Below are 27,255 nucleotides of genomic sequence, written 5' to 3'. Positions count from 1 at the left end.
TTGAGCAGAACCCCTGACACTCCTGTTTATATCTGTCAGCCAGGGCTCCCCGATGGGACCAGATTAACAGCCCCCAATCAGGGAACTCATGATCTATGAGGTCTACCTGGCCAACCTCGATACAATCACTGTAATTACGGGAGCAAACATTTCCCTTGCCAATTTCTTGTTCTTTTGCCAATTGTTTGAAGCCACTTATTCAGTTTCAGTGAGTTCTGTTCAACTGCTGCTTTGAAAGTGAAGTTACTGGAATAACAAAGGGTAGAGCTGGATGAACACAGCAGGACAAGCAGCATCTCAGGAGCACAAAAGCTGACGTTTCGGGCCTAGACACTTCATCAGAGAGGGGGATGGGGAGAGGGAACTGGAATAAATAGGGAGAGAGGGGGAGGCAGACCAAAGATGGAGAGAAAAGAAGATAGGTGGGGAGGTAGGGAGGGGATAGGTCAGTCCAGGGAAGACGGACAGGTCAAGGAGGCGGGATGAGGTGGTAGGTAGGAAATGGAGGTGCAGCTTGAGGTGGGAGGAAGGGATGGGTGAGAGGAAGAACAGCTTCGGGAGGCAGAGACAGGCAGGGCTGATTTTGGGATGCAGTGGGGAGAGGGGACGAGCTGGGCTGGTTTTGGGATGCAGTAGGGGAAGGGGAGATTTTGAAGCTTGTGAAGACCACATTGATACCATTGGTCTGCAGGGTTCCCAAGCGGAATATGAATTGCTGTTCCTGCAACTTTCGGGTGGCATCATTGTGGCACTGCAGGAGGCCCATGATGGACATGTCGTCTGAGGAATGGGAGGGGGAGTTGAAATGGTTCATGACTGGGAGGTGCAGTTGTTTGTCGCAAACCAAGCGGAGGTGTTCTGCAAAGCAGTCCCCAAGCCTCCTCTTTGTTTCCCCAATGTAGAGGAAGCCACACCGGGTGCAATGGATACAATATGCCACATTGGCAGATGTGCAGGTGAACATCTGCTTGATATGGAAGGTCATCTTGGGGCCTGGGATGGGGGTGAGGGAGGAGGTGTGGGGGCATGTGCAGCACTTCCTGCAGTTGCAGGGGAAGGTGCCAGGTGTGGTGGGGTTGGAGGGGAGTGTAGAGCGGACAAGGGAGTCGCGGAGAGAGTGGTCTCTCCGGAAGGCAAAGACGGGTGTGGATGGAAAAATGGCTTGGGTGGTGGGGTCGGATTGTAGATGGCGGAAGTGTCGGAGGATGATGCGTTGTATCCGGAGGTTGGTGGGGTGGTGTGTGAGAACGAGGGGGATCCTCTGGGGGCGGTTGTGGCGGGGGCGGGGTGTGAGGGATGTGTTGCGGGAGACACGGTCAAGGGCGTTCTCAACCACTGCGGGGGAAAGTTGCGGTCCTGGAAGAACGTGGACATCTGGGATGTGCGGGAGTGGAATGCCTCATCCTGGGAGCAGATGCGGCGGAGGCGGAGGAATTGGGAATAGGGGATGGAATGTTTGCAGGAGAGTGGGGTGGGAGGAGGTGTATTCTAGGTAGCTGTGGGAGTCAGTGGGCTTGAAATGGACATCAGTTTCTAGCTGGTTACCTGAGAGGGAGACTGAGAGGTCCAGGAAGGACAAGCTTCAAAATCTCCCCTTCCCCTACTGCATCCCAAAACTAGCCCACTTCTTCCCCTCCCCCCACTGCATCACAAAACCAGCCCAGCTTGTCCCCTCCCCCCACTGCATCCCAAAACCAGCCCAGCCTGTCACTGCTTTCCTAACCTGTTCTTCCTCTCACCCATCCCTTCCTCCCACCTCAAGTCGCACCTCCATTTCCTTCCTACCACCTCATCCCGTATCCTTGACCTGTCCATCTTCCCTGGACTCACCTATCCCCTCCCTACCTCCCCACCTATCTTCTTTTCTCTCCATCTTCGGTCCGCCTCCCCCTCTCTCCCTATTTATTCCAGTTCCCACTCCCCATCCCCCTCTCTGATGAAGGGTCTAGGCCCGAAACGTCAGCTTTTGTGCTCCTGAGATGCTGCTTGGCCTGCTGTGTTCATCCAGCCTCACATTTTATTATCTTGGATTCTCCAGCATCTGCGGTTCCCATTATCACAAGCTAATGGAATGTTGGGTTTTATTTCAAGGGGGTTGGAGTATAAGAGTAAGGAAATATTACTGGAACTGTACAAGGTGAGACCATGTCTGGAGTACTGTGAGCAGTTTTGGTCCCCTTATTTCAGGAAAGGCAGTTCTGAGAAAGTTTGTGAGGATGATCCCTGGTATGGAGGGATTGTCTGAAAAGCAAAGGCTAAACAGGTTGAGTCTGTACCCACTGGAGTTTAGAAGAATGAGAAGTGATCTCATTGAAACATTTTAGATTCTTAAAGGGGCTTGAAAGGGTTGATCCCGAGAGGATGTTTCCCCTCATGGAAGAGTTTAGAATCAGAGGATGCATTGTGTCAGACTAAAGGGGTGCCAATTTAAGACAGAGATGAGGGGAAATTTCTTTCAGATAATTGTGAATCTTTGGAACGCTTTGTCACAGAGAATTGTGGAGGGTGTTGGGGGTTGGGGGACAGAGTCCTTCTGTATATTTAAGGCTGAGACAGATGGATTCTTGATCAGTCAGGGAACCAAAGGTTATAGGGAAAGGGCAGGAAAGTGGACCCTTGGAATATCATATCAGCCATGGTCCTGTTGCAAGGTGGAGCTGGCTTGAGTGCTAAATGGCTCACTCTGCCCCTATTTCTTATGATCTACCTGGAAGTTGAAGGATATTGTTAAGCTGGAGAGGCTTCAGAGAGATTGGATGTTGCTGGGTACGGAGGATTGGAGTTATAAAGAAAGGCTGGATAGTCTGGGACGACTTTCACTGGAGCGTAGGAGGTTGAGAGTTGACCTGATAGAAGTTTATAAAATAATGAGCGATAGAGATGGAGCTAATGGTAGTTATCTTTCCCCAAGGGTGAGGAATTTCAAGACTAGCAGACACATTTTTAACGTGAAAGGAGAGAGATTTAAAGAAGACGTGAGGGGCAGTTTCTTTTAACACAAGGTGTGGTTCGCGTGTGGAATGAACTTCTTGAGGAAGTGCTGGATGGTGGCAGAGTTACAATGTGTAGAAGACAGTTGGATAAGTACATGAATGGGAAAGTTCTGGAGGAATATGGGCCAGGGAAAGGCAGGTTCGACTAATTTAGGTTGGGATTATGTTCAGCATGGACTGGTTAGATTTACTGGTGTGTTTCTGTGCCGTATGACTCTAAGACTCAAAATGATGACTCAGTGAGGCTAAGTCAGTGGACTACCACTTTTTGGGTGTCCAAAGAACAAGATCCTGCAAGTGTCCACAAATAGCGCATTAAAAGGAATTAGGAAAGAACTGTTGATTGTGTGCTGTTGGATCAAAAAGTGATGAACAGAATAAAATAGTAATTTTCTTTTAAACACAGACACAGTGGGCTGAATGGCCTATTTCTCTGCCTGTGATCCTGTGATCTGTTGCACCTTCCAACAGGATCCTTGAAACAACCTATTGTTAGAAAATATTGCAAATTTAGGCCTACGCAATTCATTTTGATCATTGAGGCTGAAAATAAACAATTGTAACAAGACAAACCCGGAGCATCATGGGGACAGACAATTGCCAAAAATATTTTTTGCTCATAATATAATTTTTATAAATGTTTCAGGCTTTATTGAAAGTGTTGGCACAGCTAGATAATCTACAGATGCATTAACCAGTCACCATAAGACGTTTGAAATTCTTCTTGAATTAGATTTAGAGTTTGTTATTTGTAGCGGTATAAATGGAACTCCTTTGATGCATTGATTTACTCTGAGCATTTCTGAAACTCATCATCTGCCTTGATTGGATCTTGCTGTGAAATTTTCTTTATTGTGCTCCTTTTTCTGCACAGTGCTGGCCAGTAAATTCAATTTATTTCCGCTGCCAGCTGTTGCCCTTCCCCTGCCAGACAATGCTCGGAGTGATAACAGCTTGCAAAGCCGGCCTCCACCCAGCCATATCACAGAACTGAGATCATGAGATGTAGCAACAGAATTAGACCATTCAGCCCATCAGGTCTTCTCTGCCAATCAGTCATGGCTGGTGTATTTCTCAACCCTGTTCTCCTGGGTTCTCCCCTTAACCATTGATCCCCTTATTAATCAAGAACCTGCCTTAAACAAACACACTGCCCATCCCCCGTCCCCCCACAGCCCTTTTTTGGAAATGAGCTCCTCAGATTCAGCACCCTCTGGCTGAAGAAATTCCTCTTCATCTCAATTCTAAAGGGTTGTGCCTTCACTCTGAGGCTGTGTCACTTGGGCCTAGTTTCTCTTACGAGAGAAAACATCATCCCCATGTCCACTCTGTCCAGACCTCGCAGTATTCTATAAGTTTCAATGATACTCCCCCTCATCCTCCTAATTCTATCACATACAGACCCAGAGTCCCCAACTGCTCCTCATATGACAAGCCCTTCGTCCCCAGGATTATTCTTGTGAACCTCCTTTGGACCCCTCCAATGCTGGCACATCCTCCCTTAGATACAGGACCCAAAGCTACTCACAATATTCTGAATGCACTCTGACCAGAGCCTTTTGCAGCCTCAGCAGTACATCCCTGCTCTTGTATTCTAACCCTGTTGAAATTAGTGTCTATATTGCATTTACCTTCCCAACTGCTAGCTAAACCTGCGTGTTAGCTTTAAGAGAATCTGACAAAGAATCTGTTTGTGCTTCAGATTTCTGAAACCATTCACCATTTAGAAAATAGTCTATGCCTCTGTCATTTTGGCCAAGGTGCATCATCTCACATTTTCTAACGTTGTATTCCATCTGCCACTCGTTTGGTCACTTGTCCAAGTCTTTGTGCAATCTCCTCACTTCCTCAATACTACCTATCCATTCAGCTATCCTTGTCATTTGCAGACTTAGCAAAAATATCCTCAGTTCCTTTATCCTAGTCATTAATGTATAACATCCATAGTTGTGATTCCAACACTGTGGAACTCCACTAGCTGTTGGCTACCATCCTGAGACTGCTTTATCTCTACTCTCTGTTTTCTGCCAATCAGCCAAATCCTCTATCCAGTACCTTGCCCCTAACACCAGGGGCTCTTATCTTATTTCGCAGCCTCCTGTGCAGCACCTTGTCAAAGGCTGCCTGGAAATCCAAACAGATCACGTCCACTGGCTCTCCTTTGTCTAACTTACTCGTTAGCTCTTCAAAGAGTCCCAGCAGATTAGCCAGACATGACCTCACCTTCACAAAGCCAAGCTGACTCAGCCCCATTTTACAGTGAACCTCCAAGTACTTGGCAATCTCATCCCTAATAAAAAGGACTTTAAAATCGTACCAAGTCCAAAGTCAGGCTAGGGGCCTGTAACCTTCTGTCTTCTGCCGCCCATCCTTCTTTAAACAGGGGTGTTACATGAGCCATTTTCCAGTTCTCTGGGACCCTCCCTAACTCTAGCGATTGCAGAATGATCACTACGAATGCTTCTACACTCTTCTCAGCTTTGTCATTCAGAACTTGGGGTGTAGCCCACCTGGTCCATGTGATTTATCCACCTTCAGACCCTTCAGCTTCCCCAGCACCTTCCCCTTAGTGATGGCCACAACACTCAGTTTTGCCCTCTGATTCTCTCGAAGCCCCGGTATCTTCCACTGTGAAAACCGATGTTCAGTTCCTCCAATGTTTCCTTGTTCTGTGTTACTACTTCTCTGGTCTCATTGTCCAGTTTTTCTATGTTCACTCTTGCCTCTCTCTCAACTTTTAAATATCTGAGAAAGCTGTTGTGATCTTTTGCATTACTAGTCAGCTTTGACTCATATTTCATCTTCTCCGCCCATTACTGTTTTTGAAGGCTTCCCATTAATCTTCGCTACATTAAATGCTTTCGCTTTTTCATTTATGCTGTTCCTGACTTCCCTTGTCAGTCACGGTTACCTCATCCTCCGCTCGGTGTTCCATATTCCATGGGATGAATTTTTGCTGTGCGTCCCAAATTATCCCCAGAAATTTCTGCCATTGCTGTTCCACTGCCTTCTCTGCTTGGCACCCCTTTCAATCAAATCTGGCCAGCTGCTCCTTCAGGTCTTTTAAGCTGCCTTTTCTCAGTGATAATATTGCTACATCTGATTCCAGCTTCTCCCTCCCAAACTGCAGGGTAAACTCTGGTATGTTATTGTCACTGATTCCTAGGGGTTCCTTCACCTGAAGCTGCATAATCAAGTCTGTCTCATTGACATCACGGGTTCCGGAATTTTCTGTTTCCTAGTGGGGAAATTTTCTGTTTCCTAGTTTCCCATTAATGGGAAAGGAGCAGCCACACATCCTGAGCCCAGTTGAACCATCTAAATGACTGCCCCCCCCTCCCCCAGTCTCCTTAAACAGTGTGTTCGTTTGGGGATGGGTGAGTGACCTCGCAGCCAAGGGTCCAGACCCAAAACGCCAGCTTTCCTCTCTACTGATGCTGCCTGCCCTGCTGTGTTCGTCCAGCTCTACACCTTATTTACTCATTTATGACCTTCCTGTGTTGTGGCCTCAAATTGACAAGTAACTTAGTTGGGAGTATTATAGTCATTTGTAGCTCAGAGATATACAAAGAATGCATACCAGATTCCATTTGGGAATTGAACTTTATTGCACAAGTTTTGTTAAAATCAATCTCAGACTTGTAACCGTACTTTCATTTTCTCTTTCTCAAATCACACACACAGCTTTGGTTAACGACACAGAATGGAGAGAACAGTTAACACTCACGCAGTTAAACTTTGAACAATTGAACAATACAACTGTCTTAAGTTTATTCCATTTCAAACTCTTGCAGCCAGCTCAAAGCAGATTTTTGATCCGGTTAATATGATTAGACTTGATTTTCGCTTCTACTTATAAATGAGGTGGTGTGGGGGAGGTTTGTTAATGCTGTTGGGGTGGATTTAAACTAGATTGGCAGGGGAATGGAGTACTGGCATCTCAGAGGGGAGAGAAGCCGAGATTGGCCTGAAAGTTATAATGCAAATAAGAGATCCTGGAAGGCAGAGAAAACGCAGGTTAAATAAGAAAGAAGTCTGTTTAGCAAGGCTAAATTGAATATATTTAAAGCAAGAAGTCTGAGGAAGAAGATAGATATGCTGAGAGCACAAATAGACACGTGGCAGTACGATGTTACAACTATAATGGAGATTTGGCTGAAAGACAGGCAGAATTGGGATGGGTGGGGGTTACAGTATTGAGCGAGACATCAATTGTAGCCATGAGGAGAGATGTTGTAGAGTCACAGAGCCATACAGCATGGGAACAGACCCTTTAGTCCAACTGCTCCATGCCGACCAAGTTTCCCACATTTAGCTAGTCCCATTTGCCTGCATTTGGCCCATATCCCTCCAAAAATGGCCTCACCATATAACCGTAACATGACGTTGCATCTCCTAAACTCGATAGATGTTTCCATTTCTGTATATCAGTGGCAGCCTCTAAGTTATTTTGGAAAATTGTGCACTGTAGGCCCCCAAACAGTCACAGAAAAACAGATCAAATATGTTATTAAATTTCACAAATATGTCACCAAATTTCAGAGAAGTGACAGAATATTAAGGCGGTAATAGTAGGGGACTCAAACCCAAATATTAACTGGGATAGTCTCAGTGTGTGAGGTAAGGAGGGAACAAAATCTTTAAATTTCTCCTCATCCAGGAGTAAGTCCAACAAGGAATGGGGCAGTTTTAGACCTAACATTTAACAGTAAGTCCCAGGCAAGTCAAAAGCGTTTTGGTAAAAAGGGTTATGGAAATAGTGACTATAACTTAGTTAGATTTAGAATATCTATAGAAAATGATGGTTGGGAGTATGAGTTCAACTTGAGGAAAGGTTGATTTTGCAAAGATAAGATACAGTTTGGCCCAAAGGACTGTCTGTTTATATGCAGCGACTTGCAGATAAAACAGCATCAGAGTGACCGGGAACATTCAAGGAAGAAATAGCAAAAGTAGAGAGAATGTATGTTCCAGTGAAAGCAAAGGATGGAACCATTACTGGAGAAGCCTGGATGTTAAGGGGCACAGAAATTAGGATTAGGTGAAAGAGTATCTTATGTCAGGTACTGAAGCTTGGGCCAAGTCCCAAGAGGATATAAAAAGTACAAGGGAAAAGTTAAAAATAAATCAGGAGAGCAAAGGGAATGCATGAGATTGTATTGGGGGGTGGAATCTGGGAAAGCCCAGGGGATTTCATTTCATGTATAAAGAGCAAGATAGTAACGAGGGAATGAATAGAGCCCATTAGGGGTCTTAGAGGCGATGTGTGTGTGTTTCAAGAAGATGTGGGGCACGGTCTTTGGTTCATAGTTTGTGTTAGTTTTCATAATGGAATAGGACAAAACTGGTATAAACATCAATGTGGAGCTCTGTGAAATATTAGAAGAAATTAACAGGGAGAGAGGAGGTACCAGTGGGCACAAACGATAGGACCTTGGAAGGGATTGAAGATCAGAGTGATCTCGCGATGACATCTATAGATCTCTGGAGGTAGCAGGGTGGGTATTTAAGATAAGTAAGAAGGCATATAGGATACTTGCCTTTATTAGCTGAAACATAGAGTACCAGAACAGGGAGGTTGTGCTAGAACTCTATAAAATACTAATATGGTCTCAACTGGAGTACTGCATACAGTTCTGGTCACTGTATGTGATTGCAACAGAGATTGTGCAGAGGTGATTTCCCAGGATGCTGACTGGGCTGGAGACCCTGAATGAAGAGAAAGATTGGAGAGACTGAGGTTGTTTTCCTTGGTGTAGTGAAGGTAGAGAGGAGACCTGGCAGAGGTATGTAGGATTATAAAGGGCATTTGATAGGGTGGAGAGGAAAGCATTTTTTTCTGTTCTTAGACGGCTCATTAACCGAAGGACTTAGATTTACGGTAAGGGGTAGAAAGCTAAGAGGAGGAGTCAAGGAGAAATATTTCCACCCGGATGCTGCTGGGAGTCAGCCTGAAAGGATAATTGAGTCAGGAACTCAGATAACATTTAAGCATTATTTACACGTTCACTTGGACGTTGCCATATCGGCAGGGATTTTGATCCGAACACTAGAAAGTGGGATCCAAAACAGCAAAAACAGAAAGTGGTGGAGAAACTCAGCAGATCTGGCAGCACCCATGGAGAGAGAAACAGAGTTAACGTTTCAAGTCCTGCTGATAGTTTCTACGTGTTCTAAAGAAGAGTTAACTCTTTTCTGTCCCCAGGTGCTGCAAGACCTGCTAAGTTTCTCCAGCACTTCCTGTTTTGATTTGTTTCAGATTTTGGGCATCCACAGCTTTTAGTTTGATTTTTGTTGAGTAGGGCAGACACAATGAGCTGAGCATCCTCCTTCCATGCTGAGCAATAATATCCCATGGCTAATCATCCAGAGGCCCACAATAAAGCTTTGCGAGCAGGCGTTCGAATCCCACCGCAGCAACTCCTGAAATTTGAGTTCAATTCTGGGATGTAACCCTGGTCTAGGAAGGGCAATTGTTGATTGGTGTAAAAACAATCTAGCTCATGACTCTCCATTTCAGAGAACGTGGTCTGCTTTGTTGGCTCATTATTGCTCTCTGAAATAGCCCTGCAAACCACTTACTTTAAGGATAATTCAAAAATGGACAACTAAGACTGAAATTACTCTCCAAAGGCTGGTTTCCAATCACCAAGAGACTTTGACATTGATTCACCTCCCCGAGAGCCAGCTGTCAGTGAATCAAACCTGTATATATCTGTCAGCCAGGGCTCCCTAATTTGACCAGGTTAACAGCCCCAGTCAGGGAACTCAGATTCTATAAGGTCCTCCTGGCTGACCTCATTACAATCACTACCTCCCCTTCACCTCTAAGTCTGGGGGAAGTTGGCTAGTTATTTTTCTTGTAGCCTTTCTTGGGGCATTTTCACAATAGGTTCCCATTCCTCCGACTCAGCCTCGGACAGATGCAGCATGCACTTGACTGTACAATAACAAAGTTGCTGGAAAAACTCAGCAGGTCATCTGTGGAGGAATAAACAGAGTTAACATTTCGTGTCCGGCGACCCTTCCTCAGAACTGGACTGGACTGTAGCCTGCCTCTTGTGCCCGGAGTGTCTCAGAAGAAATTGCTTAAGACGTTGAAAATAAGTTTACTTTAGGTTACATTACAATACCCAATCACACTTCCTTCACTCTCACTGTAACGCACTGAAGTTAATTGTTTTTGAGCAGAATCCAAATCCGCACATTTAGCAAGAGTTTCATTTCTGTTAACCATGCTCCAGAAAACTCGCACCCTACTGATTATTCACTCCTTATACCTGTACAGCCAATTCAAACCCAATTAACCCATAAATAGTCTATCCAACATCAGTGCCCACATCCCATTAGGAGCTGGGCATCCCTTCCAACCTAATTAAAGCTGCATTGGAGATTTTATAAAAGAATAGCTAAGTCTGGGCTGGGTGGACGTGGGTTAATTTATCAGAAATAACACAGTGTGGAGCTGGATGAACACAGCAGGCCAAGCAGCATCTGAGGAGCACAAAAGCTGACGTTTCGGGCCTGGACCCTTCATCCCCCGAAAGGTCAGCTTTTGTGCTCCTAAGATGCTGCTTGGCCTGCTGTGTTCATCCAGCTCCACACTGTGTTATCTCGGATTCTCCAGCATCTGCAGTTCCCATTATCTCTATGGCACACCAGTTGTTATATCTTCTCAACCTTAAAAAGATCCATTTACACATTCTCCCTGCTTGTCTGAAGTGTGGTGCCATCACCAGTCGCCTCTCTGCAAGGTGGGAGCGGCCTGTAGGACTATGGTAAATTTAGCTTTATTTTTGCAAACAGTGGGGTCGCTAAGGTGCTCATGGTGTGTAAATAAAAGCACAACATGAGCACAAATTGCTTATACACATCAGCCCATCGCTCATCAGTTTAATAGACACGGATATTCCAGAAACAGTTGATACTTGAACAATCACTGGGTTTGTGTTCTCTCAACAAGGGCTGCTCCAAAGCACTGCTGAGTGTCTTACTTGACCAGGAATAGGCCATTCAGCCTTTCGAGCTAATTAATGTGATCAAACCTGATTTGTGGCCGACCTCCATATCCCTTAATGCTTCTGCATCACCAAAAAAAAATTATCTATCTCTAATCCTGCACCATCATTTGTGGAAGATTCCAAACCGTACCACCTTACACCCCTAACATCTCTCCCTGTTCTGAGAAAGGGTCAGTGGACCCTGCCACGTTAACTCTGTTTTCTCCTTCACAGATGCTGCCAGACCTGTTGAGCTTTTCCAGCAACTTCTGTTTTTGTTCCTGGTTTACAGCATCCGCAGTTCTTTTGGTTTTTATCTCTCCTGATCGGCTCAGCCCTGATTCTTAGGCAATACTGCCTGGTTCTAGAATCTCCAACCACTGGAAGTAGTTTTTCTTTATTCACCCTGTCTTTTCCAGTTAATATCTTGAAGACTTTGATCAGACCTCCCCCCCAACCCTGTAAATTCTACAGCAATTTCTATTGCTGTCTGATTCAGACTGATTTAGCCTGCTTATCCCCAACCTTAAGACACATAATTAAAAGGGATGGTTTCACAGGGCCAGGCTGTTTCAAAGTAAAATTGGAGTTGACAAGAACCGTGATGAGCCTTATATTTCTCTGTGTCTGCTGTCTGAAGTTAAAGGAGAGATCTGACTTGTGTTGATTTATTAGCACAGCGGAGTCCTCTTCAAAGCGCTGAAAAAGAAAGCTAAAGCCAAGCAATCCTTTGTGTGTCAGTGGCCTATGCTGAGCAAAGAATAAAGCTTCTGCCTTTCATCCATATCTTGAAATTCCACCAGTTCAATTTCTGAGCTGTTTTCTGGTACAAAAACAGAAGTTGCTGAAAAAACTCAGCAGATCTGGCAGCATCAGTGAAGAAAAAAATCAGAGCTAATATTTCAGGTCCAGTGACCCTTCCTCAGTTCAGTTCTGAGGAAGGGTCACCAGACCCAAAACATTAACTGATTTTCTGCTACACAGGTGCTGCCAGACCTGCCGAGCTTTTCCAGCAGCTTCTGTTTTCCAGCATCTTCACTTCTTTTGGATTTTATTTAGCTGTTTTCTGGTGTTGGCTTGGACGTTTTATTTGTTGATAAGCTGTAGATGCTTTAAGTTATTCGTTTAATGGAAATGGGAACAAACTGTGAATACAAAGTTATGAGGATAGGATGAAATGGAAACGGCATATAACAATTAAAGCTCAATTTGTGACCACTTCACTGCATGAAAATAGCAATGTGATGCTCATGGCTTGCAAACTGTTTAGAATTTTTATTAACACAGAGAGAATTCGATTTGATTTGATTTTGTCAAATGTACTGAGACGCAGTGAAAAGTATTGTTTGTGTGCTATCCAGGCAAATCATTACCTTACATAAGCACATCAGAGTAATAGAACAGAGTACAGAATATAGTGGTACATCTACAAAGAAAGTGCAGAGGGAGACCAACTCTAATATTTGAGAGGTCCGTCCATAAGTCTGATAACAGCAGGGAAGAAGCTGTTCTTGAATCTGTTAGTACATGTTTTCAAATATTTGTATCTTCTGCCTGATGGAAGAGGGTGGAAGAGAGTATATCCACAGAGGGAAGGGTCTTTAATTAGGTGGGTTGCTTTCCTGAGGCAGCGGGAAATATAGACGGAGTCAGTGGATAGAAGGGTGTTTTGTGTGATGGACACAAATTAAAGAGTTAAAAAGGGAGGAATTTGTTTGATTTGATCAGGATTGATTAGTAATTCATTGCAGTAGAATGTAGAACCTGTACAAGACAGGAACGGGCCCTTCAGCCCACACTGTTGGAGGCAGAGAAGGTAGTCAGTCAGTGGGGACTTTTTCCAAGCCAGCTCATATGTGAGGCAATTAAGGAGACCGGTCCTCAGAACAAATCAGAGTCATACAGCACAGAAACAGAGCCTTTGGCCCGACAAGTCCATGCCGACCATGTTCCCAAACTAAATTAGTCCCACCTCCCTGTGCTTGGCCCATATCCTGCCAAATTCTTCCTCTTCACAAACTTATCTTTTAAATATTGTAACTGTGCCCATATCTGCCATTTTCTCTGGCAGTTCATCCCACACACGAGCTACTATCTGTGTTAAAAAAAAGTTGCCCCACATGCCCTTTTTAAATCTTTCTCATTGTTGTTCTTTTGTGCAAGAGGGGAAACAGATATGGTTCTGTGAGGATGAAATGGGGTGCTGTACTTTTATTTCAAACAAGGCCACTTCACACTCATTGCCCCTCTCTAAATTCTCTTGTTGTTCAGAATTTGTGGCCTTGAATCCTAACTTCTTTTGGCTAAGCATTGGTCTCGCAGAGTTTCTCTTTTTCTAAATATTTCACCTATTGTTCTAATTATACCTGTTCAGAAATGTTATTATATGCCTCTGGAGCAGTTGGGACTGGAACCCGGACACGCCAGGTCCAGGGCTAGGGACACTCACTGTGCCATCAAAGAGCCCTCTCATTGAATTTCACTGAAGGTTTCACTCTATGAGGCCTAATGAGAACTTCCAGCTGCGTTTCACCAAACCCACTCGTTAACTATGTACTCTGCCCCTGTGGTATCTATCCTTTTGAAGCCTAGTCCCACTGTATCACTCAATGACTCGCCACTGCCAGGCATCCGGGGAAGGACCCACGTTGCTGGAGTTGGTCCCATTCTTAAAAGGTTGTTGTGCTCATTTACTGGTGACTACAAAACCATTGTAAATTGCCAGAAGAACCGTTCAGTTCACTAACGCCCTTTAGGGAAGAGAATCAACCATCATTACCTGCTGTGGCCTAGAAATGTGATTGACTCTCAATGTGCCCTGTGACTCAGTTAAGGACAACTGAGAATGGACAAAATAAATGCTGACTCCTCCAGCAATGTCAACTTTGTGTAAAACAATAAAAATAATGTTTCTTTTAAGTCCCGTGTCAAGATTTCCCTTTCCTTTGATGTACAAAGCTGGCTGAAAGCCATTGCTGGGCCAATGGAAAGAACATGTGAAATAAATTAGAAGTAGGCACAGTTAACTTGCAAAATATTGATCTCCAACACCATTTTTCACAGGGCTGTGAAAAGCGCAGGGTAAAGTAGAAGACTGCAACAGCCCTCCTCTATTCTAAAGCTGTAAGAATATCTTTACGTCGATACATGGTCACCAGTGTAGTTTGGTTCTGTGCAGTGGCATATCAAGGAAACAAACGAACATTGGAGTTTGACTCTAACCAACAAACAAACCAAATGCATCTCCTACTTGTATTGGACTATACTCACATGCATTGCAGCACCGGTGGTGAGGGGTGGCTGGGGTGCGGCGGTATTGGTTCTGATAACTGAACGGACCCCATTAACTCCAGCAGGAGGACCTCAGACAGTGATCTTTTCCCACGTACCTTGGCGGCAGCAACCCCAAGCCCCTTCCCTTTTCATTTCAAAAACCATGCTTTACTCGCAAAAAAGTCTCTTTATCTGCAGGTTGACCTCCTATAACATAACAGCTGTGTTCTTGTGTGACCTCGTGCTCTCGAAACTCACATTGTAGGGAGATCCCCGCAGAAAATCGCTCTACAGCATAGCAGAAAGTTTGCATTATCCAAACAGCATCCACTGTTCATCAATCACATTACAGCCAATTCGCGGTAACGAAGCAGGCATTATCATAGAACGACCTTCATATGCAGTGTCCCAAATGCAGTTTGGTTCTATACAGGAGCATGTCAATCAACAAACAAAATACTTGAGTTTGACTCATCCCAACAAACCAAAGGCACCTGTTAGACATGCAAGACTATATTTACATGCATTGAGGCACCAGCAAGGTCTGATCATTGAATGGACCCCCTCCACCTTGAGTTAACTTCAGCAGGAAGTGGTGCCCCAAACTCTATTTGATTCCAGTATTTGAGTGCTCCACACACCCCTTCGATGTAGCATTTTACACTTGGTAAAACCCCACTGTCTGCCTTGACACTTTTCTGGTTGCTCACCTTAAATTACAGAAATTTTGTTGGGCTTTGTCCCTGCATTGGATTTGAGGGATTTCTCCAAAGTCAGAACTCTCCTGGATTAATCCACAAAGTTTTAGACATAGAGTTCAACAAGTTTGATTGGTAACGTTTGATGACACCAGCTTTCTAATTGATGAAATCTTGATCTCAGTTGCCTCTCGCACAGCAAATCAGCCTTTTTAACCCAGTAATTGCACAGATGGGTTTTTCCTGAGTTCAGCATGTGAAGCATACACAGCTAATGAGTGGCAATTTTTGTAAGAGATATTTCTGAAGTTAATTAAGTAGAGGCAACAACATTAGACATTGCACCATGTCGAAGCAAGTCTGCTGTGTGCTTTACCTTTGAGATGCTGAAGCAACATCCAAGTACTGACAACAACAATTCATATAGCACCTTCTGACATTGTAAAAATTGCAAAGTGGTTCACAAGAATATTGTTGAAACAAAAATTTGGAGTTGAACCTTAAAAACAGGTGACCAAATGAAAACCTGGTCAAAGAAGCTATGACTGAGTGGTTATGGTGATCGATTTAAAATCTATTGTTGTCTCCCCATGCAGGTTCAAATCCTGCCATCACTGCAGCTCATCCTTTCTGATAGAGGGGCTGCTGTGGTGCAATGGTAGTGTCCTTACCTTTAGACTGGAAGGTCCTAGGTTCAGATCACATCTGCCCTGAGAGGTTTGTTATAATATGTCTGAACAGGATGATTAAAATAAATATAAAGGGCAAATTGGCCATAGTCCTACCAGGCCTCTATCATTAGAGACATACAATTGATGGTGGTTTATCCTGAGGGCCAACACACCTCTGGTGAGGGGTGAGGGAGTGAAGGAAAGTCCTTGACATAACTTCAGATGGTTGGCATTGCTCTGCATTGCCATCCAGCCAACTGAGCTCACCAGCCCTTCTTCCGTGAAAGCAGCAGTTAAAAAGAAAGGCAGGTGTGAATTTATCCAGCATCTTTTGCAACCTAAGAATGTTCTAAAGCACATTACTCGCAATGTCGTACACAGCATACCTTTCGAGTATGTTGCAGTGTCATCACTCCCTGCAATGTAGATAGAAAACATCAGAAGCCAAACACAGGCAATCTAAAACAAAATAAAAAAGTAAGATGTTGGAAAGACTGAGGAGGTCAGGCAGCATCTGTTGAGAAAGCAGAGAAGTTTGATTTATTTTCGATTTTTATTTTGGCTTTGACTAAAGATTTGAAACCTGAACTCTGGAAAGACACAAAGTATTTCAGAATATATTTTTCTTTGTTTTGGTTGGAAGGTTGTACATGACTAATGTTTCCTTGAATCATTTTTCTTGAGGGGTTGCAGCATAACCTTATGCAGTGCAGGATATTCTCATATGAGCAAGTTTCTGCCCATTTGTCTGGGAAGACATGACTCTAAATTTATATTAGTGTGGTCACCAGGTCTGTCCAAAGACAAGGAGGATTTTCTAAACACATTGTGTGTCTTTAATGCCCTTGGATCATCCAAAAGCGTTTTTGGAAGCAAATAATTACTTTTTGAAGCATGATTTTTGTTTGTAAGTGAACGGTGGCTGATTTTCGCAAACAACAATTTAAAAAAATGACCAGTTAATCCAGTGATAACAAGGTGTGGAGCTGGATCAACGCAGCACGCCAAGCAGCAACATAGGAGCAAGAAGGCTGACGTTTTGGGCCTAGACCCTTCTTCCTGAAACGTCAGCTTTCCTGCTCCTCTGATGCTGCTTATCCTGCTGTGTTCATCCAGCTCGACACCTTGTTACCTCAGATTCTCCAGCATCTGCAGTTCCTACTGTCTTAGTTAACCCAGTAGGTGTTTCTGTCAGTGTTGTGGAGGTGCCGCTGTTGGACTGGGTTGGGCAAGGTCAGAAATCACACGACACCAGGTTATAGTCCAACAGGTTTATATGAAAACACAAGCTTTTGGAAGATAGCCCCTACATCAGGTGAAATAAAACTGCTGGACTATAACCTAGTGCTGTGTGATTTCTGACCTAGTTTCTATCGGTTGAGACATAAATATTAACTCGCAACAACAGTTTGCGTTGATATTATTACCTTATGTAGTAAACCATCCCAAGGAGCTTGAACACTAAATAGGACATCAGTACTCTCACTTCTTTGAGCAGTGACATGGAATCCAGCAAACGAGACAGATTGGGTATTGGATAATATTTTGTCCAAACAGAGTTACGAACTTGATCCAAGTGCATGGAGTGAGTGTCACAGTGCTCATGTTACTGGGCTTGTAAATTGGAAACCAGGCTGGTACTCCTGGGGTGGCACAGTGGCTCACTGATTAGCATCATTGCCTTGTAGTGCCAGGGACCTGGGTTGGATTCCACCCTCAGGTGACTGTCTGTGTGGAATTTGCACGTTCTCTCCATGTCTGCATGGGTTTCCTCCCACAGCCTGAAGATGTGCAGGTTAGGTGGATTGGCCACACTAAATTCCCCATAGTGCCCATGGATGTGTAGGTTAGGTAGGTTAGCCATGGGCAATGCAGGGTTACAGGGATAGGATAGGGGTCTGTGGATGGGTCTGGGTGGGATGCTGTTCAGTGTTGACTGGATGGGCCAAATTGCTTACTTCCACCATGTAGGGATTCTATGATTCTTGGATCATGGGATCAAATCCTGCAGTCAGTGCGGTTTAAGTTTGACAAATAAATTTGGAATATAATCATGACTATCACTGTCATAGGGAATTCAAGAAAGTGCCATTGCTGGGCAACTCTTTGTGAGCTCACCACAGCAGAACTTTTTCTCACATTTGGGGAGACGTTGGCCTCATGGTATGATCTGTATACTATTTATCCAGAGACCCAGATAATATCCTGGGGATCTGGTTTCGAATCCTGTCACGGCTGATGGTGGAATTTGAATTTGCTACAAAATCTGGAATTAAGAGCCTAACGATGACCGTGAACCCATTATCAGTTGTCGGGAAAAACCCATCTGGTTTGTTAATGCCCTTCAGGAAAAGAAGCTGCCATCTGACCTGGCCTGGTCTATGTGTGACTCCAGACTCTCACTAATGTGGTTGATTCTTGAAACTGCCCTCTGGACAATTAGGGATGGGAATAAATGCTGGCAGAGCCAGTGATGTCCACATCCTGTGAATGAATTTCAAAAAACCTTACAACTGTTCCACACTTTTAAACCTGAATTCTAATTCTGTAAAAATTACGAATAATGTCTATCACCTCCTGTGCAGCTGTGACCTTGTATGCCTCACTCGGTCTAAGCATCCGAAGATCTCTCCATTCTTATTTGTTACGATCTCCCCATACTGCATGCAGAACAAATCTTTCCACTGTATTTCGGTACATGGTACAACAATAAATCAAGTCAAATCATCAAGCAGCCATCTGAATCACTAATGCATGAAAATCTGCCATCCTTACCTGATTTATCCTTCTATTCCAGATCCAAAATGACATAGTTAACTCCCAATGCCCTCTGATGAGTTTTTCAATTTGAAGGCATTTAGGGACAGGCAACAAATGCTGGCCTTGCCAGTGATTTCTACATCCCATGAAAGAATTTAGCCTTAATGTAACAGAACGGTTCCTGGTCCCTATACCAGAGAGATCTGGTTGTAAGTCTGACAAAGAAATGGTTGAATAAAGGTTTCCTTGATTTCCTGACTGAAAGAGTCCTTTATAAACAGATTTGAAATTTGTGAAATCTCAGTTCCATTGCCAGTACAAAGCTATGCAGAGTTCCAACATAAAATGATCCCAAGCTGGCAGTTTTGTTGAGAAAGATTGAATAGGTGAGCACTTTGCAGTTTGACTATACTTACAGAAGTAGTAGGGGGTGTTCTTTCTCTGTGGAGTCACATTTGTGTTGTTAAGAAAGAGAAAAATAGCTTTTGTGTGCATTTGATGCAAGAATGACTGGATGCTCACATCAGAAGAAGAGTGTGCTATATCCCTCAGCATTGACATCTCTAGCATTGATAAGCAGAAAAAGATGAGGTTTTCTTTGAAGGAATAAACTTCCATGAATTTTAAGAAACATGTGCCAATATTAAGATGATAAGTCAAGCCCCTGTAAATGATTCAGAAAACCTTTTATTAATCAGCACCAATGGGGCCAGGAGTGTGCTGTTTGATCAAATATTCCGAATAATCAAGACATCGACAGAATCAATGTAAAAAACACTCATGAACTAATACAAACATAATGCAGGGATTATACACATTGCTGTTATACTTTATTTATAGCATAAATCACTTAAATAGTAATGCAGCTTTGCCTGAAATAAACCTTACTGTGAGAGAGCTTTCTCACTCATGCCCTCAACTGATTGTTCAGACATCATGGTAGGTCATGGCGCTGGCGAGAAATTGACGTGAAATTGCATCAGCTGTGAATGTTCAATCGAATGGTCACATGAAATAACTATTTCTACATTGAGATAAATACATTTAAAAACTATAATAATTGGACAGAATAATACAGTAAACTTTGTAGTATTTGAGGTATGTAATGTTTTGCCAGTTTGTCAAGAGTGTCAGTTAAAACAAAGTTTGCAGGATAACAATTTTGAACATCCCTATCTGCTTCTGAATAATGATTTTCTGAAAATGGAGTAAAGGAGATACATTGGGTTAACCGCTCACTTTATTTCTTCTTACACAGGATGCCAAGCTCCGAGAGTTGTTGGATGTTGGAAATCAAGGAGGTCGCCTGGAGAGCAGGATGGTCACTGTGGTTTATGGACCAGATTTGGTCAATATTTCCTATCTCAACTTCATGGCCTTCCAGGAAGACATTGCAAAGGTACCTGGTGTATTCCCACGTCCCCCTGCTCCATTGTAGTCAAATGTGTTCAGAACCCCAGTTTCCTGAGAGTTTTATCTTGTAACTTTTGACCAGCTGCTCAGTACTTGGAAATGCCATGGTCAATATTGCCTCAAAGTGAATTAACAGACCACATACTTAGCTTCTGATCGTCCCAAGCTAGTTTCAAACCTGAGATGTCCTTTTAGTTTCAAAATAAAGAAGATAGCAACTGTGAATCATTTCCTGCTCTTATTTTCCATAATTATTCTCCTTTTTGTTTTGACTGGGCAACGTAGTTGTTTTAATCCAGAATGCACTACCCAAGAAGACCGTAAGATGTAGAAGCACAAGCAGGCCATTTAGCTCATTGAGTTCATTCTGCCGTTCAGTGAGATCATGGCTGATCTGATAATCCATAACTCCACTCTCCTGCCTTTTCCCTGTAACCCTTGATTCCCTTACTGATTAAAAGTCACTCTGTCTCAACCTTGAATATTCTTAACTAGCCAGCCTTAACAGCCCACTGTGATCCTGCCACTGAAGATTGGACCCTCTATGCGGAAAGAATGTGATTTTATTTTCCAGGCAAATGACATTGGAACAGGTGTAAACCAATGAGGAATTCATCTGACTGCTTGTGGATCTGTAGCATATTTGGTTATTAGGGGCTTAACTTGCCCGGAGGCTCCAGACTGGGGAAAAAAAAACAGCCTTCTGTGGTAAAGAATTCTCAAGATTGACTAACCTCAGAGAGAAGAAATTCCTCCTCATCTGTTTTAAACATCCAATCCCCTAATCAGAGATTATGACCCCTGGTTCCACACTAGCCAACAAAGGGAACCAACCAGGTAAGCTAATTCAATAGCGTGGATTTTGCAATTGTACAGGAGGATAAGCGAGCAATGTTCATTGTCACTCCTGCGCTAAAACTGATAGTGACTATGGGAGTCTACACATGTGCAGAGTAACGTGGAGATTCAGAACTTTGCATCACTAATTCTGTGTATGCCCTGAGAGTGTACTTGTCAGGTCCCTCCTTACGGCAATCCCTAAAACAGGCAATCAGCGAAAGGACAGAAAGGCCCACTTTTCCCATTGTAAAAACCCTCAAAAAATTATACCAAGCCAAACAACATGAAACTGTGTTTTGTTCAGTGATGTAGTGTCACAATTATTTCGAAACATCCTCACTGTCCCTGGAAAACAAATTTCTCCATTTTGATGGGGTATCTTTAAAGTAAATATATTTTTTAAGATAGAAGCAAAAATATCATAAACTTTGAAATAAATGTATTTTAAAGTTTGTTTATGATATTTCTGCTTCTATCTTAATCTGATTGTGACTAATTAATTGAATTGGAAGGATGGGCATTTGACCTGAATCCTAGCCCCGCTGAGATCGAAAGCTGTAGAGTCCACACGTGTCAAAAATGTCCAACTATTTAGTTGTATTTACCAGCACTTAGCCCATTATCTTGTCGACCTTGGCGGCACAAGAGCACATCTAAATACTTCTTCCATGTTAAGAGCTTTTCTGCCTCGACCATCCTTACAAGCTGTAAGTTCCAGACACCCACCACATTCTGGGTGAAAATTATTTTTCTGACATCTCCTCGAAATTTTCTGCCCTTAACCTTAAACCTGTCCCATCCATCAAGAGGAACAGCCTCTTCTTGTCTACTGTATCTGTGCCCCTCATAAGTTTGTGCATCTCAGTCATGTCCCTCTCAATCTCCTCTGCTCTGAGGGAAAAACCTCTCCAGTCTCTTTTCATAATTGAGAATCTCCAGCTCAGCAACCTCCTGGTAATTCTCCTCTGCACCCTCACCAGTGCAACCATATTCCTCCAGTAATGTGCTGCCAGGTACTCACTCAGAGGTGTGATAGGAAACTGGACACCGACCTGCCTTTATATTCTAGCCTCTATTGCAACACGGTTGATAAAAAGAGCTGAAGGTTTGAGTTGAACTCCAATCCATCCTGCAAACAGCCCATGTGTTTGACAAAACGAATTGCGTGTCAGCACTGTGTTGTTCACAGCCTGCGTGTTGTAGAGATAAAAACAAAGCTGGAAATATTTTAGCTGGTCGGGCAGCAACTTTGGAGACAGAACCAAGAGTTGGCGCTTCAAATTGATCACTTCCTTCTCTGCCTGACCTGCCCGGTGCTTCTCGCGTTGTCTGTTTGCATTTCAAATTTCCAGCACCGACAGTGTCCTGGCTCTCTCTTGCAGGGAACAGTTTAGCCACACTCTTGGTTTTATTCAGTCAGAACAGTTGCATCTCTAGGTTTTTCCATGACCTCTTGTGGACAGGTTTGGTGGTTACAGTCGGAATGTCTGCTGGGAAAGGAAATAAACAAATCTTGCTGCAGCGTTCTTAGAAAGAACGGCTGGAGGCAATTCTCTGGAACAATGTCAGTGGTGATTTATACCAGTAATGGTTTTAACTCCATTCACACTGATTTCAGCAAAACACAAATTATACAGGGTAATATAGTTTTATGAATTTCTTTTTTATGCCACCGTGCAGGAGTCTGTCTCATATCAGTGCACATTTAACATTCTCAGTCCAGAACTTTACACTATCAGAGCTACCCTGTCTGGAAAGTGTCCTCATTGTTAAAGTGTAATGCCATAGATACAATAAAAATAAATTGAAAAATATACTTACATACGTTCCCAGCTGTGCGGAGATGCTGTGAACCTTAAGAAGAGTTCAGAAAAGATTTACAAGGATGTTGCCAGGATTGGAGGGTGTGAGCCATAGGGAGAGGCTGAATAGGCCAGGGCTATTTTCCTTGGAGCGTCCGAGGTTGAGGGGTGACCTTATAGAGGTTTGTAAACTCATGACGGAATGGATACGGTGATCAACTGAGGTCTTTTCCCCAGGCTAGGGGAGTCCAAAACCAGATGGGCAAGATTTAAAAAGGAACCTAAGGGACAGCTTTTTCACACAGAGGACGGTGCATGTATGGAATGAGCTGCCAGAGGAAGTGGTGGAGGCTGGTACAATTACAACATTTAACAGGCATCTGGATGGGTACGTGGATAGGAGGGGTTTAGAGGGGTATGGGACAAATGCTGGTGAATGGGACTAGATTAATTTAGGATATCTGGTCGGCGTGGACAAGTTGGACTGAAGGGTCTGCTTCTGTGCTGTATGACCCTACATGCCTTGGGATTTATTCGAAGATGCATTTATAAAGCTAAATGTCCCACGATTTTAAACAGCTTTAACAATTTATCCTGCCTGTTTTAAATATTTATTTGTGCAAACCGTCAGGTCTTTCTGTTCTTCAAACGCCTTTCAAATTTTACTGCTTAGTTTGTTTGCCTTCTTCCTTTTAAAATATGTCGCTTTGCTCACACAGAACATAGAACATAGAACAATACAGCGCAGAGCAGGCCCTTCGGCCCTTGATGTTGCGCTGACCTGTGAACTAATCTAAGCCCCTTCCCCTACATTATCCCATCATTATCCATATGCTTATCCAAGGACTGTTTAAATGCCCCTTATGTGGCTGAGTTAACTACATTGGCAGGCAGGGCATTCCATGCCCTTACCACTCTCTGAGTAAAGAACCTGCCTCTGACATCTGTCTTAAATCTATCATCCCTCCACCTTAAACTGCATCTGCCATTTGGCTGTCCTTTATACTGGTCTACCTGTGAATTTTCTAGAGCTTGCTTTTATCCTCCTGACTGTCATCCACCACACCATCATCTGTTTTCAGCTTCTGTTTCAAAGGTAGCTGTTGGCTGCAAAGTACTTATGCACATTGATGCCGTGGGAGCTCCTAAATCTAAGTGAGGGCCAGTAAGCCAATGGTCGAAAGACAGCACCTCTGGTCAGAGAAGTACTCTTTAGGAGTTCTGAGGAAGGGTCTGTGGACCCAAAACATTAACTCTGTTTTCTCCTTCACAGATGCTGCCAGACCTGCTGAGCTTTTCCAGCAACTTTGTTTTTGTTCCTGATTTATAGCATCCACAGCTCTTTCAGTTCTCTTTAGGTGCTGCCTGACTGTGCGAGTCAAGGTTGTGTACTCAAATCGGGAGGGCTGTGAGATGGGGCTTCAGCAACCATCTGACTCAGACAAGGATGCAACCAATTGCCAGCGTCATTAGCCCTCTTTCTACTGCACCCTTGAGGGATTGAACAGACGAATCATCGACGCTACCAGGAAATGTGTAAATTTGGCAATAAGAACACATTCTCACTAAACTACAAGGTGGACCTGTTAATGACACAAGACTCTCTCTGCCTCTGTTTACTGGGCTAATGAGAATTGGCTAATGCATTTCCAGTACAAAGCGTCACGTTAATTGCATCCTAATTATATTTAATTGTAGGCAGATGGTGGCCATTAACTCTCCCTAAAAATAGACGTTGCCCTGTTTAGTTAGAAGGTGCTTACCTCTAATCTGTCACTGTCTAAACAAATTCTTATAAAAGTTTATAAAGATTGGCTCCAGATATATACTTCTTCAACTGGGTTTCTGGAATAGAATATTGCACCCTGACTCAATAAATTGGCTTTAACGGATCATAAATATCATCATTATACAATAATTTATGTCATTGATTTCAAAAAAGCAAGCCAATTCTTAATTTTTCCTTCTATTAAGATGAAGAAAGCAGAATAAAACCTTGGTCTTCATTAACCTCTTGTCCATCCTCTGGGCAGGAGTATTGATAAGTAAGCAAACTATCAGTGTTAGTGAGCTAATGTAACCTTAAACACTTAAAATTGATTGTGAAAAGGGCTCTTGTGATATGGTGGTCGTATCCCTAGCTTTAGGCCAGGAGATACAAGTCCCAGCTGATGCAGACCATATTCAGTAGCATCTCTGAATAGGTTGATTTAGAAAATGATCTGATAAGGATTGTAAAAATATACAGCCTCTGCAAAAGCATTTAGCATTGGATATGCAATTTAAAAATTAACATTTGAAAAAAGGTTTGGAGACAGTCAGGGGTTTTTAGTGGTGGGGATATGAGACAGTATTAACTTAGTAAAAATGTGAGCTCAGTCCTAGCCAGCCTAAGCCCAAAGGGTTTGGAAGAGTTGAATAACTCCTTTTGGAGGTGTAGCCCTTTCAGTATAACATTTTTTTGAAGTTGTGAGCCACAGTCTGTTTTGTCAATTTAAATTTAGTCGATGCAGACTGAGTGTCCCATTGCTCAGGTGAGCCAGCAGCTAATGGGTGGTGCAAATATTTGGTTTTTGAGCACTTCTTGTGGGTCAAGAGCAAGAGGTGTGCTCCTTGTCTCCTCCCCGCAGCTCCCTCAATACACCTCAGTACCTAAAAGAAGCATGTTGTTTATACCTCCTCACACTCCTCTACACCATTTCTTCACCTTACCTTCGCTCTGTCCCTCCTGGCGTCCTTACTGCACCACTCCGACCTTCTCCGATTGTCAGGCGCTGACCTCAGTGGTCCGGACAGTGGCTTATGCCACTGGTTTTCCCAACTGTCAGCTAGATCTGCCTTCCAGTAGATACCAGAGCGTAAGTTTCCTCCAGCCTGCCAACTAATGGGTACCTTGAGAATGGTGGCTGGCTACCATATTTTTCGAAGTGACCAGCCAATGACGTGGTCGCAAATCAGTGGTTTTGGTGTATTGATGCATGTACCCCCAGTTTGAATCGCTTTGGCTCCGTTAAGTTGATAACCGACGTCGCAAAAGTCTTGGGCTTTCCTTTCCCCAAAGACGTCAGTTTTGTTGCCAATCTAGTAGTGCTGAGTCAGATTTTGCACATACAACCCCCACGTCACTCTGGCGTATTATTAGTGGAGAGATAAACCGCTGAATCGGTTCATTTGTGAGCATTGATGTGTGTGACCATCTATAGGCCTAAATTAAATCTCCAATTCCCAGGCGACCCCGTCATAAGCTGGGAATTTTATCCGAACTTGGTTATTGTAAAAGTTTGACAAGACTTTTTAAGCACTATCTTGAAAGTAATGAGCTGTAAGTAATTGGAACGTTGGCAGCACTTCAGTATAGATTGGGAGCTATTTAAAGATTGGAAATTGAAGGCAACCAATACATAAAATGCAAGCTTGACTTCAGCTAGTATCTGTTGGAGTGGCTAACTAAATGATTTGCACCGAATACAATGCTTCGAGTTCTTGCATTCGGCATTCTGCACTAGTTTGTTACAGAGCTATTCAACAGATTCAGTGTTGACAATTGTGATCAGACAATTACTTATGTCGTATCATAATTGCTTAATGTTTCGGAGGCAACAGAAAGAACTCAAAGAATTCTGATGCTTTGTTCTTAACTCCCTGGCAAGTTATTTTCTAGCAGTTCACTGTTCTACGCTCAAGTGAAGAACTTTGCTAAAACCCCTATTGTTCTAATAGAATAGGATCCCTAAAGTATGGTGGTAGGCCAGTCGGCCCATCGGGTCAAAACCGACCCTCTGAAGGGCATCCCATCCACATCCACCTCCTACCTATCCCTGTATTTCCTGGGGCTAATCCACTTAGTTACCTATCCCTCAACAATTTAGCACGACTAATGCACCTAGCATGCACACCTTTGAGCTGTGGGTGGAAACCGGGGCAAACCCTCACACAGACATGGGGAGAACGTGCAAACTCCACACAGACAGTCACCTGTCAATTTGCCCAGCTCTTCACCTCAGAATCCATGCCTGGTTACAGCCCAGCAAGTGCAGTCAATGAAGGGCCCTAGTTAGTTATTGGAGGAACATATGGCTGAGAGTTGAGGCTGAGCCAGTTCTGATCTGATACCCACACAAGCCGTCTCCAATAGTGGAGCATGAGTGAGAACGCAAGGTGTTTCATGGGACCACAAGGGCCACTTGACTTCAACCACTATCACCCTGTTGATGCCTGCTCTGAGATGAGCCACTTTAGTGCAGGCCAATAAGGGAGTCACGAGTGACCAGTGTTGGCTGGGCTCTGGAGATTTGCCCAGTGCGCCAATGAGGAAGCTACTAACTACAGCTTTAAAATCTGGGAAAAATTCATTTCTCCTGATGGCTGACACGATCAGTAAATGCACTGTCTGTACAGGACAACACCATATTGGGTTCCAGATTTAATCTGTCTTGCATTAAATAATCTGATCTTGGCCGAGGAGTTTCGAATCAACTTCAGTACTTAGGCTCCATACAGAATGTAAATCATCAGTATCGCAGTGACCTCCTGCTGGTAAATTTGAAGATGCTGGTCAAGGAGAGGACTGAGCCCAGCTGTGATTTGTTTTTTTAGTGGGCTTTGTTGCTGAAATAGCTCCACAGAGCTGAGTATCTTGTCACCAAGCTACCCTTTATTTACCTGTGGAGACTCCTTGACTCTGATCGAGCTTCCTCAAAGTGAACAGGGGATGCCTGACACTCCTGTTTCCCTCTATCAGCCAGGGCTCTCTGATTGGGACTGTTATTCTGGTCCAATCAGGGAATGCATGTTTGCCGATGTCC

At 43.6% G+C, this 27,255-nt stretch overlaps 1 protein-coding gene across 2 annotated transcripts in view; it reads left to right on the top strand.

Moving 5' to 3' along the window:
• Nucleotides 1-27,255, top strand: part of LOC125454822 (1-phosphatidylinositol 4,5-bisphosphate phosphodiesterase beta-1) — a 690,999-nt gene that overhangs the window by 411,957 nt on the left and 251,787 nt on the right. For both annotated transcript variants that reach the window (XM_059648337.1, XM_059648338.1), the window contains exon 4: nt 19,654-19,794. In XM_059648337.1, the coding sequence (XP_059504320.1) occupies nt 19,654-19,794 (141 nt within the window). The remainder of the gene's footprint in view (nt 1-19,653; nt 19,795-27,255) is intronic.

This window comes from Stegostoma tigrinum, chromosome 9 (assembly GCF_030684315.1).
Source record: "Stegostoma tigrinum isolate sSteTig4 chromosome 9, sSteTig4.hap1, whole genome shotgun sequence".
NCBI lineage: Eukaryota > Metazoa > Chordata > Chondrichthyes > Orectolobiformes > Stegostomatidae > Stegostoma > Stegostoma tigrinum.
Note: the sequence above shows the minus strand (reverse complement) of the source record. Positions and strands in the feature narration are given on the sequence as shown.